At 47.4% G+C, this 14,482-nt stretch overlaps 1 protein-coding gene across 1 annotated transcript in view; it reads right to left on the reverse strand.

The window, feature by feature from the left end:
* The window catches only part of COPA (coat protein complex I subunit alpha), a 74,015-nt gene extending 63,821 nt beyond the window's left edge, over nucleotides 1-10,194 (reverse strand). The window contains exons 1-6 of the mRNA XM_032977304.2: nucleotides 9,882-10,194; nucleotides 5,945-6,058; nucleotides 2,722-2,795; nucleotides 2,230-2,310; nucleotides 1,451-1,527; nucleotides 150-259 (exon numbers count right to left, since the gene is read on the reverse strand). Coding sequence (XP_032833195.1) covers nucleotides 150-259; nucleotides 1,451-1,527; nucleotides 2,230-2,310; nucleotides 2,722-2,795; nucleotides 5,945-6,058; nucleotides 9,882-9,921 — 496 coding nt within the window. The 5' untranslated portion in view covers nucleotides 9,922-10,194. The remainder of the gene's footprint in view (nucleotides 1-149; nucleotides 260-1,450; nucleotides 1,528-2,229; nucleotides 2,311-2,721; nucleotides 2,796-5,944; nucleotides 6,059-9,881) is intronic.
* Nucleotides 10,195-14,482: the final 4,288 nt, after the last annotated feature.

Below are 14,482 nucleotides of genomic sequence, written 5' to 3' on the forward strand. Positions count from 1 at the left end.
ACACATAGGTACACAGACAGAAGGATGCACACGGGTACATACAAACATATATGGTGAGATGGAGTAGCGAGAAGGTGAGGTGTTCATTTTGTGAGGTTGTGAGAAGATATGGTGCTGGTGAGGACGACGTGGTGAGTGAGACGTTGCACCGGAAATGTCCCAGACGCGTACGGTCTGATCCAGGCTCGCCGACACCACCAGGTCCTCCATAGGGTGGAACTGGGCACACATCACGTAGTGGTTGTGCCCCGTCAGCACGCTGCACCACACACGTGCACACACACAGATATACATATGTATGCAACACACAGCACAATTAGCCAAAACATACATACACATATAGCCAACAAATAGCATGTTGAATCCCACACACACACAATATGCACAACACACACAAGATGTAGTGGATGTGTCCCGTCAGTACACTGCAACACAGACACAGAACCCCCATGTAGCCTTTAACGGACTGTTGGGGCAAGTGCTGTTAGGATAAGGATACGTGTTAGTCTAGTGTTTTGATGGAAGCGCACACCTTCTCTGGAGGCAACACGTTTATTAGCACAATAACACACCCTATCGAAATGACCTAAGGGGGGGGGTGAGTCCCGGCTAACTATATCTATACCTTTGGTCGGAAACTACGACCATCTCCTGGAGCCCCGAATCCCGCACCCCGGCTCCCAGCTCACTCCCGCTCGCTCCGTCACCAAAAACCCAGAACCTCTTCCGGCGTGGCCCCGCTCCCCCCTTCACCGCGCCCCTGCCCCCGAACACGAGGAGGGGCTCCACACATACAGTACCCCCCCTTACCTGGCACTGCTTCCCTATGACGCTACATTAGTATCAGTGATAAGGGTTAGGATCAGTGTTATGATTAGTGATTGGGGTAGGATAGGTGATAGGGTAGGATAAGTGTTAGGATCAGTGTTAGTGTTAGGATCAGTGTGTGTAAGGATGCATGTATGTTGAACTTCTTTCACACCGTACATAGCCAACCATGCTAATCGGAGGTGACAGTGGTAGACTCAGCGTTAGGATGAGTGAAAGGGTTAAGATTAAGAGTAGGTTCAGGTTTTAAAGCTTTCGTGACTGCAGGAATTCATATTCTTTGGGTCTTTCGGTAAAGTCACATTGATAGGTTCAAAGAAATAACAAAAAACCACGACGTTTCGATCACAACACAAGTGGTCGTCATCAGGTGCTTTCCCCCTATTTTTTTCTTCCTGATGACGATCGCTTGTGTTGTGATCGAAACGTCGTAGTATTTTGTTATTTTTTGGTAATTTTCTTTGAACCTATCTACGTGACTTTACCAAAAGACCCAAAAAATATAATAGGTTTAGGATCAATGTTAGGATTAGTTATAAGGATAAGATTAGTGATAGTATGAGCATTGGGGTTCGTGTAAGGGTATTAGAGGAGTTAGCACATCACGGGCAACAGCACCCACCACACACAGGTGCGGCTCTGCCAGTTCCAGATGCGGATCGTCTGGTCGTCAGAGCAGCTGATGATCCACGGGTACTCCTGCTCACACACAAACACGCCAGTACAGCTCAACGTGGGGTGTGACAAAGACAACAATTTGCCGATAACCATTAAAACAGAATTTATTTTGGCAAATGTTGTTTGCGAGTAGCACCTATGACGGCCGGCATGGCACACCTATTAGAGGGTGTGGTGTAGCCAAATCGATGCCCAGCCACATTTGTCTCCCCAGCACTGATGTTGTTCACCCACTGCACCAAGTATGCCGAGTTAGCCTCGGAGGGACCCAGGACAGGTTCAGATATTTGGCACTAATTGGCCGTGAGTCGGAATCAGAAATTAGGTTGCTGGGTTTGTAGTCGGCTTACCACTACAGAATTATTCCCCATACAATACATATGCACACAAAGACAAAGATCCCCTGTATAGCCTTCACAGCCTGTTGGGGCAAGTGCTGTTAGCGAGCACCTATGAAGGCCAGCACGGCATACGAGGGGGTGGGTGGCCAACACCACGCCCGGCCACCTTTGTCTCCCTAGTGGCGATGTTTACACATCACATTAGGTACTCATTTGAGGCTGAGTCGACCTAGGGGAGGCCAAGGACCGGTTCAAATAATCGCTATCACTGGTGTTGGCCAAGACCGGGTATCGAACTCAGGTTGCCGGGTTCGTAACCCAGCGTGCTAACCGCTACGCCACCACCCTCCGATACAACACATACACGCACACACACACTTACATGGTGGAAGAACGTAGTTCGAATGTAGTCTAGGTGACCGAGAAGGGTGAAGAGGCAGCGACGCAGCTTGTAGTTCCACACCTGGTGAAAGACACACACACCACCATAGCCGTGACAGGTTTTCCATCGGAACACACACACTACCCTGCACACAACAAACACATATGCCATGCCACTCGCGCGTGATATCCCATCTCTCTGTCGTCTCCTTTCCCAAATAAGTTGGCAACCATTGCATTTCTTCCATTTAGCTCCATCCATAATATTACTCAAGAACCTGTTGGTCTACGTGCACTCTTAGTCTAGGTGTAATTTTTATGTACGTACATTGTTAATCCACGTGCAGTGTTAATTCTATGGGCAATGTAAGTCTATGTATAATGTTATTCGATGGGCGATCTTAGTCTATGAGCAATGTAAATATATGGGAAATATAAGTCTATGGGCGTGAAGCCCCGCTCAAAAATCCACGCATGTGACCCCGCTGGGCACCTTGATCTTGTAGTCGTCTCCTCCCGACACGAACAGTGGCTGCTGCTTGTGGAAGTCCACACCCCGAACAGGACCTGCTCACACCAAAAGTATAGCCTTAAACAGACTGTTGAGCCAAGTGCTGTGAGCGAGTAGTAACTATGAAAGTCAGCACAGTATACCAAGGGGGTGGGTGGCCAGCCAAGACAAAGATCCACCGTATAGCATTTACAGACTGTCGGGGCAAGTGCTGTTAGCGAGCACCTATGAAGGCCGGAACGGTACACGAGGGGGTGGGTGGCCAGCACCACGCCCGACCGCCTTTGTCTCCCCAGTGGTGATGTTTACACACCGCACCAGGTACTCATTTCAGGCTAGGTCGACCTAGGGGAGGGCCCAGGACCGATGCAGATAATCGTCACTGGTGTTGGCCGTGAGCGGGAATCGAACCTGCTCCCCCCAGCACCACACCCCCCAACACACGCACACACACATAGAGCAATGAGACAATGCATACATACAACACAGAGGAATCAGACGCATACAAACACACACACATAACCAATACCCGCCATTCGCCACAAAGCGACGGTGACGTCACAACGGCACCTTTGCCAGGCCAGGTGCACTTTGAGGCCATGTGAAGTGTCGAAGGCTCGCTGAAATGAGGTCTCGGGACAGACCTAGGTGCCATGGGTTGGTTGACTGAGATGACCGGTAGATGCACCAGCTGTACCGCCCACTGGGCCAACTTGCTACATTTTAGTCACCCAGTGCTCCTCTCGTTTTTGTGAGCGTCGCTCATTTGCCCTCCGTTGTTGCTGGGGGGTGACTGCCTCTAACTGCCCAGCAGCATCCTTCATGAGCCTCCTCCATAGAGGCCGATCTTGACACCACTGGTACCAGTCGTCGACAAGTCGACTGAGCTCCATAATCCTCAGTCCACCTCTTCTACAGCCCACGTCGTACCCGTTTAGCCCCCCTCTATGTGGCCAAACAGAAGTTGCTTGGCCATGCGGCAGCTGGGCATGCGGGTCTACATGACCCAGCTAATGCAGCCTTGCCTGCCGGAGGAACTCACTGATGGGAATGTGTCCAGGTCTTTCAAGGATTTGTGAGCTCCTCACACAACCCAGGATGGATCATAAGCATGCCAGTCTGAATGTTTCTAACCGGCGCAGATGTTCCATTAGAGGGGTCCATGCTTCACAAGCACAGAGAAGGAAGGGCATGCCTGTGGCCAAGAAAACCCGAAACTTAATGCGGAGCGACAGACCAGGTAGCTTCCCCACAGCATTGCGCAGCCGATTAAAAGATAATGCCGCCTGACTGATTCGGAGTGAGACCTCTGCTGTCAATCCGGAGCTGGTGATAAGCACACTGCCCAGGTATGGGAAACTCTCCACAACTGCTCCATCACCAATGGGAAGCTGAGGGGATGGAGTGTTTGGTGGCACAAAATACCCAGGCAGGTGCTTAGTTTTGTTGGGGCTGACGGCAAGACCCCACCTCTTAGTGGCACATTCCAGATTCAGCAGCAGCATCTCCAAGTCCTCCTCTGAGTGAGCAGCAATCACCAGATCATTCGCATACAAAACATGGCTGACCAATAGGCAGCCATCCCTCGACCGCACCCGGGCATCGCTCAGCCTCCCGTTGTATCTGTACCAGATGGAAATTACTCTCGTACAGCCATGAACAGTTTCTCAAACTACGTGGTCAAAGATAATGTTAAATAATGTGGGAGCCAGAGGACATGCATGTTGCACCCAAAAGTGAACAGGGAATGGCTCCGACTCCTGGTGACGTAGCTTAACCCGGGCCTCCCCACCATCATGAAGTCCCTTAATGATTGTGAGCAAAGTCAGGCACTCCTAAAGCACGAAGAACTGCTCACAGTCCTGGCCTGTTGATGGTATCACAGGCCTTGACAGGGTCAATAAAGCAGAGATGTAGGTCTTCTTGGAATTCCCTACACCTCTGTTGTAGCAGACGGATAGAGAATATGGCATCCGTGCAGGACCGCCCTGGTCTGAAACCACATTGGGGTTCTGCAAGCCTCTCCTCGGCGTGCCTGCAAGGCGATATTGAATAATCCTTGCCAGGACCGGTCCCGGGACACTGAGAAAAGAAATGCCCCTATAGTTGTTACCACCAGGGCATCCTTCCAATCCTGCGGAACCCATCCTGTGGTCAAGACAGTTGTGATGTCATGTAGGGCAGCCTGCAAACAGATGCCACCCTCCCTCAACATTTCGATTGGGAGATCGTCTCTGCCCGGTGCTTTTCCTGGTCTCAGACTTCGGATCGCCCCTCACACTTGCTCCACAGATGGCACCTCAGCCAACCATTCAAGGGGTGGCTACTTATAGGGTCGTCCCACCTTGCCCGATTATGTTGTCTGGGCTGAGGGAATTCCCCTCCAAGACCTCACAAAAATGCCTGCAAACCTGCAGACCTTTTCCTGGGGGTCGGAGATCGGATTACCGCACTTTCCCTTCAGGATGGTGATAGGTGAGGCACTGAAAGTTATTTTTTTGATGGAATTAAATGTTGATTTCTGATTGCGGGATACTGAGGTGGATCCCATATCCTAAGCAACCCGCTCCCACAACTCATCCTTGCAGCACCACATGCACACATACACAGGGGAATGAGACACACAAATCTACATATGCCAACACACGCACAACAACAACCATAAATGACTAAGTGGCGGTGACATCACCAGGCTAGGTGCTAGGTGCACTCTCAGGCCATGTGAAGTGTTGAAGGATTGCTGACATGTTACGGAAAAGATGCTGGTGCCATGAGTTAACACATACACAAACCGCCTTTGTCTTCTCAGTGGTGATGTTTTTACACACCTCACCAGGTACTCATTTTAGGTTGAGTCGACCTAGGGGAGGTCCAGGAACGATTCAAATAATGGTCACTGGTGTTGACAGTGAGCGGAAACTGAACGAGTCGCTGGGTTCGTAGGTTAGTGCGCTAACCGCTACGCCACTGCTCCCCACTCATACAAAACATACATATGCACATCACATACAATACACAAACGGGAATAATACACACGTACAACACACACACATAGGAATGAGGTATACATACATAAAAACACACACATACAACACAAGAGGGAACGGGACACACACACCACAGACAGAACACGTGCACCACACATCCCACATGCATTACGCATGTTGTCACACGCGCACCCGCCCGGTTGGAGTGTGCAGCGTACCATCGTGCTCGTCGTACTTGTCGATGAGCGTGCACATGCGGTAGTCCCACAGCTGGATGACGCCACTGTGTAAGCTCGCCAGCACCCAGGGCCGCTTCGAGTGGAAGCAAAGCCCTGCACAAAAAGGACAAAGAAACCCCACCGTGACCTTTAATGGACTCTTGCGGCAAGTGCCATGAGCACCCATGAAGGCCGGCATAGCACACTAGTTCAAACATTTCCCACCACCGACAGTGATTGCGAGCAGGACCTTCACTCAGGTTGCAAGGTTCTTAGCGTTGTGCAGCATTAACCACTTCATCAACCGCTCGCCCACAAAAAAACACACATACAACAGCCTGACATCACCGCCACCAAGCGGCGGTGATGTCAGCACAGCGCTTGCGCCTTGCTAGGTGCACTCTTGAGGCGATGTGAAGTTGTCAAAGGCTCGCTAATAGGTCATGGAACAGACCCAAGCGCCATGGGTTAACGGAGATGACTGGCACAGATACATATATAGTACTGTCCCGTATTTTCCCGCATATGAGCCAAGGGGTATACCACTTTTTACAAACAAAACAAGACCCTGCGGGGTATATGGAGGTGCGGGCTATCCAAAAAATATTTTACACGTGTGAATGTCATAACTCGTTTAATTTGTTCATGGTAGGACTATCCACTATGCAACACTCACCTTTGACTAAAGCACTGCTGAATAAACCACTCACACTAAAATTGCACATGTTACCACGTTTTAAATTATTCGAATTGTTTGTACAATGAAACGACAATGTTTGAAGTGGGCACACTTTGTTTACCGTAATATTTTCAGTGGCTGTAGGGGGGTGTGAAAGTTTCAGCTGAGGCTATGGATTGCACAATAGGAAGGGCCTTAACAAGCGTCTACCAGACGCGGAATCGTAATTGCTGAGTCCCTTAGGCCGCTGCTATTGTCTGAGCACTATACAATCGTGACCACGAGCTTTGTTTCAAACTTCCAATGGCTTTGTTGCCAGGAGGCAATGGCGTTACCGCAGTGCCGCTATTGTCTGCGCAGTGTGCAATCTACCAGTGCTAAAACTATACAGGGGTAACTACCGGTCCAGTAGCTGTAATATGATGAGGTCGAATGCTGGTAAGCCTAACAGTACGCTTACTTACTTATCTACCAGTTATGTGTTACTTATTTATTGGATAATTACTTTAGTTACTTATTTACTGTTTTAAGTTCACTCGTTTCCGGTTAGTTTGTTTTCTTTGCGCACGTTATTTTTTAATGTTAACAATTGATAGTGGAATGTATTACAAATGTAAACTTTGTATTAATATGATGGAATTAAGCTGCGGTAACGATGTTAAAGATATGAATGCATGCGGGGTATATGGAGCTGCGGGCTATCTAAAATTTGTTTTACACAAAACGCTATTTTTGCGGGGTATATACGTCTGTGCGTTATATGCGTATGCGGGCTATATGCGGGAAAATACGGTATTCACGTACCATGTCCTTAGGCCACTGCCACCAAGACCCTCACCCATGACTTCATGACATCCTCACCCAACCTTCACAAATCTTCCTCACAGCCTGCCCCCCAAATCACCAAACTCCAGACGATACAAAACGCCGCCGCCGATGCCAGACTTCTCACCGGCACCCGTAAGCAAAACAACCCCAGCCAAATACAGGTAGTCCCCGACTTACGATGGAGATGCGTTACGACCCTATCGTAAGTCGAAAATATCGTAAGTCGAAAATGGCCTAGCCTACCCAGGAGTCTTAAAGAATGGTGATAATTTAGCAAAACAGAGCAATTTACAGTACCGTACTGTAGAAACCATATACTGTATATATTTATTAATTACAATACGGTATTGCACAGTAAAATTTAAAGTAAAAAAACAACGTCAATTCTTAGCCTACCTATATGAACTGCAATTTCATAGAAAGTTTTTTCAGGAAACAATCCTATCTGCTATAAAAAAAAAACCTTTTAACATGCATTGAACGTATGTATCGTATCGTGGTAACCCTAAAATGAAATCGCTAAAGCTATGCATTATACATGCATTGAACATATCGTAACGTATCATATTCTACTGTAATCACCAAAATTCTGTCCGTCGTCTGCATACTTGAACGATGTTAGGTTGTTGATGGCTACATTAACTTAGTTGTCGGAAGAGGATGGCGATGATAAAGTACAGTATCGTACCTCGTACACTGCTGCGTTTGCCTGCCGCGCGAAATTACAAATATTTTACAATTTTGTCATATCGCTATCGCCATCGTAAGATCGAAATATCGTAAGTCGGACCATCTCCACACACTATCTCTAATAATTTCACTATACTCTTGACTCCATAATCGTCCTTAAAAATAAGTTCACCAGTTCACTAGCATCACTTCAAACAAGCATGACAGCTGATGAGACACTGAAGGTCTAAACAGGTGCAGTGTTTTCGTTTTGTCTCAAAACAAATGCTACTGAAATTACGTAATTCCAGAACGAAGACCTTGCAGGTTGTCTGATAAATGCTTTATTAGGTTTTGTGAGTAGACGTATCGCCAGTGACCTTTGGGTGGCAGGACAGCGTCATGGCGAGAAGAGGGAGGTGGCATATTAGTCGAGAACACAGTAACGACAGCCAAACAGGAAGGGAGCGACAGTCGCCGTTCATCACCAAGGTGGAAATGACGTCAGCCACAGTCTCTGTGCCAGGCTAGGTACACGTTGAGGTCATCAAAAGTGATGTGGAAAGCTCTCGCTGCTGGAAACTGGTCGCGGTGGCAAGATGTTAACTCCATCGCCTGGTATGCAGGAGACCATGAGTTTGATCCCAACCCGACGCCTGTATACAGTATTTAGAATTTGCGTGTCTCTCTTCCCGTGGTCGCATGGATTTTTTTCAGGGTCCTCCGGTTTTCCCCTCCACATTTAGAAACATGCGTTTAGAGTATATGGTTGCTATAAATTTCCACATGATAAGCCACGTCGTTGAGCTATCATTTGCGGCCAGGTCCCTTCTGAAAAAGAGTTCAGTGGGCCTTACCTGGTAAAATAAAAAGTTTCAAAGAGTGTATATAGATCCAGGTGTTATAGGTCAACTGGCCAAGATGACCGAGATGGCAGACGCACCGCCTGTGCTCCCAACTGTGTCAAGGGAAGCACGCCCGAGACTCCGTCTACCCGCGGAGGTAGCAATGACGAAATGAGCTCATGGCACAGCCGCGAGATGAATCCTGGTACTGCGACGCCCGTGGGGATGGCTTAGCGGCCTTCATCCAGCAGTGGATGACCGAATGCAGCGGTGGCGAGATGTGAATTCCCTCGCCTGGTATGCAGGAGATCATGGATTCGATTCCGACCCTGACGCCTGCTGCATATTTGGATATCTCTCTCCCCGTAGTCGCTTAAAGTAGTTTTATCCGGTCCTCCGGTTTTTCCCTCCATATTTAGAATCAACATCACGCGTTTAGAGTATTTGGCTGCTGTACATTTCCACGTGATAAGGCACTTAATTGGGCGATCATTTGTGTCCAGGTCGCTTTTGAAAAATAGCTATATCGATCGCTCAGTTGGCCTTACCTGGTCAACTAAAAAATAGTGATTTAGTTTGGACTGATGATGCTGATACGAGGCGGGCAAAGTTCAGCACTACCGAGCCCAGCCATGCGCAAATCTCCGAGCTAGTTGGTGGAAATTCCGCGTTCCCATGTCGGGCGCTACGTGGCTGGCAGATGCATAGACCACTGTGCAACGCGATCCATTTGCTGTACTATACTTCTACGTTCACCACCTTCAACTTGCGCTGACCAGCCACGCCCCTCCCCCAAGACTACCCAACCGTACTGGCGCTCATCCGGGAAAGGGGTCAGCAACGAACACATGTCCACATTCGCATGACAGGCCCCCGAAAGCCCGCCCAACTCATACAAAAAAGTCGCGGCACTCACCCTTGACGCGGGCGGACTTGGTCTCGAACTTGGTCAGCATTGTCTCGCAGGCGTCTCCGTGTCTCCTCTCCGCGTCTCCCTGTGTCTCTCCGTGTCTCCTCTCCGTGTCTCCTCTCCGCGTCTCCCTGTGTCTCTCCGTGTCTCCTCGCCGCGTCTCCCTGTCTCACCAGCGTCTCTCTCTCTCAACATGGACGGAGGAGGATCCACGTAGACTCCCCAACCCCAAAAGGAATCGATTCACCACGATTGAATCAAATTATCCGATCCTCGCGCGGCGGTTAGTGAATTGTGTTTGCGGACACCTAAACAAATGTCCACGTTAAACATTACGATAGAAATTACTGTTTTTGAATAAGTCTTCATTCTCTCAGAAATAACAATAAGCGATGGAAACAATGCAGATAATGTTACGTTTTAATCGATTACTTATATTTAATAATACCATTAATCGATTCTGGTGTCGCGTCACCGAAGCTCAACGTGTACCCACAAGGCACCGCGCGAGCCGGGGCCAGAAGCCACGCCCTAGGGCACGTGACTGCGAATAAAGCAAATTCAAAGGTGCCCCTTGTAGCCTCACAAAGCAAGTGAGCGAACGGGGCCTCATCAGAATCTATCAGAATTTTCACAGTATTTATACTGGATGAATATGATGAGCCATATATCTCTTTTCACAGACGTACAGGAGGGGCACGGGTAAAAATGTTTAACCATCAATAAAAAAATAATACGATAGTGTACAGGAAAGGTAAAACAAATCACCCAAATACATACAACTAAACTGTCTTCATCCTTCCAGGGCAAAGTCCGAGGTATTCAATTATTTTTCAGAAGCGACCTGGCCACATGATAGCTCAACAAATTGGTTTATCATTTGTTGGGCAAGTGCTGTTAGCGAGCGGCACCTAACGAATGCCGGCACTGTGGCACACGAGGGATTGGGTGGCCAGCACCACGCCCGACTGCCTTTGTCTCCCTCAGTGGAGATATTTAACTCCACACCGCACCAGGTACTCATTTGAGGCTGAGTCGACCCCTATAACTAGGTCGAGGCCTAGGATCGGTTCAGATAATCGCTATCATTGGGTGTTGGTGGCCGTGAGCGGGGAATAACATTTGGGTCGCCAGGTTCGTAATTGCAGCGCGCGAATCGCTGCACTACCGCGCTCCCCATTCCACGTGGCACGCGCTGCTCAAAGCGGCACCTCCCACCCCCCACAAGACGCGTGTTGACAGCACACGAGGTGCATCGTTCATTCCTTCATTCATTTGATCGAAACTCAACAGACGTTCGTCCCATAATGAACAGTGGGTGGCCTTAGACGTTTCTGGCAACGGCCGTTCTTCACAGCACATAGGGAGTCGAAAAGAAATAATGACCCAACTAATAATAGGTATACTGTATACAGTATTGTAATGTATATGACATTAACCACCCCTCTGGTCTTCGCACCGGATTGGCTCACAATGACCCCCCCCCAACCCTGTTTAATCCGAAGCGGGAATAATTCTCCACAACTCTGGCTGTCGCCTCATGAGACTGATTGTAATTAATGGCGAATCGTCGTACTCGAATTGTAAATGTTGTGGGTTTACTCTCCAACACACCAGTGTGACCAACTAGTAACTAAATGGCATGTTGTGTTTACGTGGCAACCCTTATTAATTGGCTGTGGTGGGTTTAATGACATTTATATTTACGCGATCTAACCTAAACAAACCGCTATTATGGACAATGTATATATCTTCTTTGGTTCTTTCGGTAAAGTCACGTAGAATGAGAATAAAAGAAAATAAAATAACTCATTCTACGTGACTTTACCGAAAGAACCAAAGAAGATGAATCCTTGCAGTCACGAAAGCTTTAAATCGAAATGTATATATCCTCTATATGATGTTCCCTAAACGCCACCTATTTAATACATTTTAATTTTGGTTCATAAAGGGCAGTGCAGCAAATTCCATTACACACATGGTCACCCCACAACGCCTCCAATGCGTGATGGTGAACCATTCAAACACTATGTAGGTGTAGTAGGAAGCAGCACGTTTATTTTGTATCTTTTACAACACTCACTAGGTCCTTAACACGAAGGGGTAATGGTCCCTTCTACCCACAACCTGTGGAGGTACAGCCTCCGGGCTATCTACCCTAGCCACTGTCCTGGCTGCACTATAGCCCTCCGACTGGCTGGACCTAGGGGAGGCTGACCCACCGCTGGCACCGCTGGGTCTCTGACCACTGGCCCGTCCAGACCCGGTCCTGAGAAGGACGTCGGGCTGAGGGAACCTCAGGGTCCTAGCCTCCCGACCACTGGCACCGCACTGAGCCCCGGTCGTCAGAAGGACGTCGGGGCTTGGGGTCCAGGGTCTTGTCTCCAGGTGGCTCCTTGACTTCGGCTTGAGGCGAACTGAGCTCTCCTCTCAGGAGCCCGCCTTTTATACGATTCCCCACCGAGGGGCGGGGTTCTGAGGGATCACAGATCTCCCACAGCCCTCTCCCCTTAGGAGGGGTTCTGGCCATAGGTAGCCCAACAGATCTGTGTTTGTTTATCCCGCTTTCTGCCCAGGGGCAGAGTTCTGCGGGATCCCACACATACACTTCACAGCCTCCACCCCTCAGGCGGGGTCTTGGTCAGGGTTATCAATGACCCCGCTATGATAGGTACTGTTTAGCGTGTGCGTGTTACAGAGTGACCACCACACAGGCTCAGACCTGCTTAGCTTTCTGTGATCTGACTAGATTGGGCACATTCTGGTGGTGATAATCATAATGACTTGCCAAGGAAAGCCTCGCTGAGTCCGAATACTCTATTTCAGGATGATCCTGCTTACAATTGGGATGTTTGGCCAGTTACATTGTATATGCAGGGGTTTTTTTTTATAGGAGAAACCCGGAGAAACCATGCAGAGCAGGGGGAGAACATACAAACTTCACACAATCACTCTCTAAAGAAGAGGGAGAACATACACATTTCACACAATTACTCTCTTAAGAAGAGAGGGAGAACATACAAACTCTACATACTCTCACACTGACTAAACACTTCACACAGAAAGACGCCCGAGTTAGGCTTCCAAGTGCCCATCTGACTGAGGCACTTATTATTACCACTGCAGTGCTGCCCTGCCAACCATGTGATCATACATTTGTTGAATGTATTGAATTTCTGTCAAATGTTGTTTTCCTGATATTACTCATTAAGAACATGCTGCATCATGACATACTCTTGAATTACTGAACAACTACTTATTCTAGATTCTGTAATAATGCTCATAACTCGAGTTTCAACTGTAGAAATGACAAATGTTCCTCGGGAAAGCCTACATATAGACTGTTGGGGCAAGTGCCATTACAAAAAACGTCCACGGGTCAGTAGTGTAAAATGCATATTTTATTGCTAAATATCACTGAAGCTCATAAATTCATAATTTACCGAATAAAACCAAAGAGTACAGTGCATATCATTATCAGAGTTATCTCTTTTTGTTTGCATTTTGACTGCTTGTGTTGTGGTTATTGCAAACATGATCCCTTGTATAAAGGTGTCAGTTTTGGTGCCAGAAAAAAGGGTAAAAACCTATTACTATATTCTGCTTGCTTGTCAAAATTCCTCCAGTTTTTCTGGAACAAAAAATAAATGATTCAATTGGCACATTTGTCCATATAACAACTTGATTTTATTGGCTATGCCAGGTGTTGACATGCCTACGTGGCGATTTAATTGAAAAGAAACCAATTATCAATAATGTTGGTCGTCAAATTCTATGTATACACATTTTTTAAATGTTTTACAATATTTTACCTGGATAAATCCAGACTTGAGAAGGAACATCTGTTTGAATGGGTATCCAGGGTGTTAATTGATACACACAGAGCAAATGTGTGACACATTCATTTTAATCGAATAATCAAATATGATATACTCTATTACATTCGTAATCGCAAAATCGATGAGTACTCATTGTAATTAACCATAAATTAAAATCACATAAGTTGTGTTTCTCCAAACATCCTAAATATTGATATATTCCATGCAAATTACTCAATGGGAGTTACACACAGCAGCAGCAAAATTGCTCCTCCCCCTGACTGCAAAGAAACTTGGCAGGACCCTCTTGAAATGGGAGTCTTGAGACTCGGTGAGGCTTTCCTGGGTAAACAAGCGGAATAATAATGATAACATTACTGTAGGGATAGGGGTAGAGTTAGTGTTAGGTAGAGGTTTGGTTAGCGTGAGGTAGGTGTAGGGTCAGTGTTAGGAGTGGAGTTAGGGTTAGGTAGCGGTGAGGGTATGGGTATGATTGCTATTATTTCCATGAATCGATTGTGAATACATGATCAATCTATCTTAATCTATTACCTCACGGACATTTCCACCAAACGCAAATCCACTGCCCAAATACATTCCAAAATTCCGAATTGTATTTCATCCGAAATTCATGTTACTCATGCAATAAAATAACTTTTGGGTTCGATCGCGAAAATGTGTCGTTAACCCACCACCACCCGACTCAGCCAATCAGAAAGGCTTGTTATGTAAATAAAGCGTGCCAATTCGTTACTACGTCAGCCCACCAGCTGATGAAGCTGGTTCTAA

Source organism: Petromyzon marinus, chromosome 62 (genome assembly GCF_048934315.1).
Source record: "Petromyzon marinus isolate PM22_M1 ecotype Great Lakes invasive population chromosome 62, UKy_Petmar_22M1.pri1.0, whole genome shotgun sequence".
Classification (NCBI taxonomy): Eukaryota; Metazoa; Chordata; class Hyperoartia; order Petromyzontiformes; family Petromyzontidae; genus Petromyzon; species Petromyzon marinus.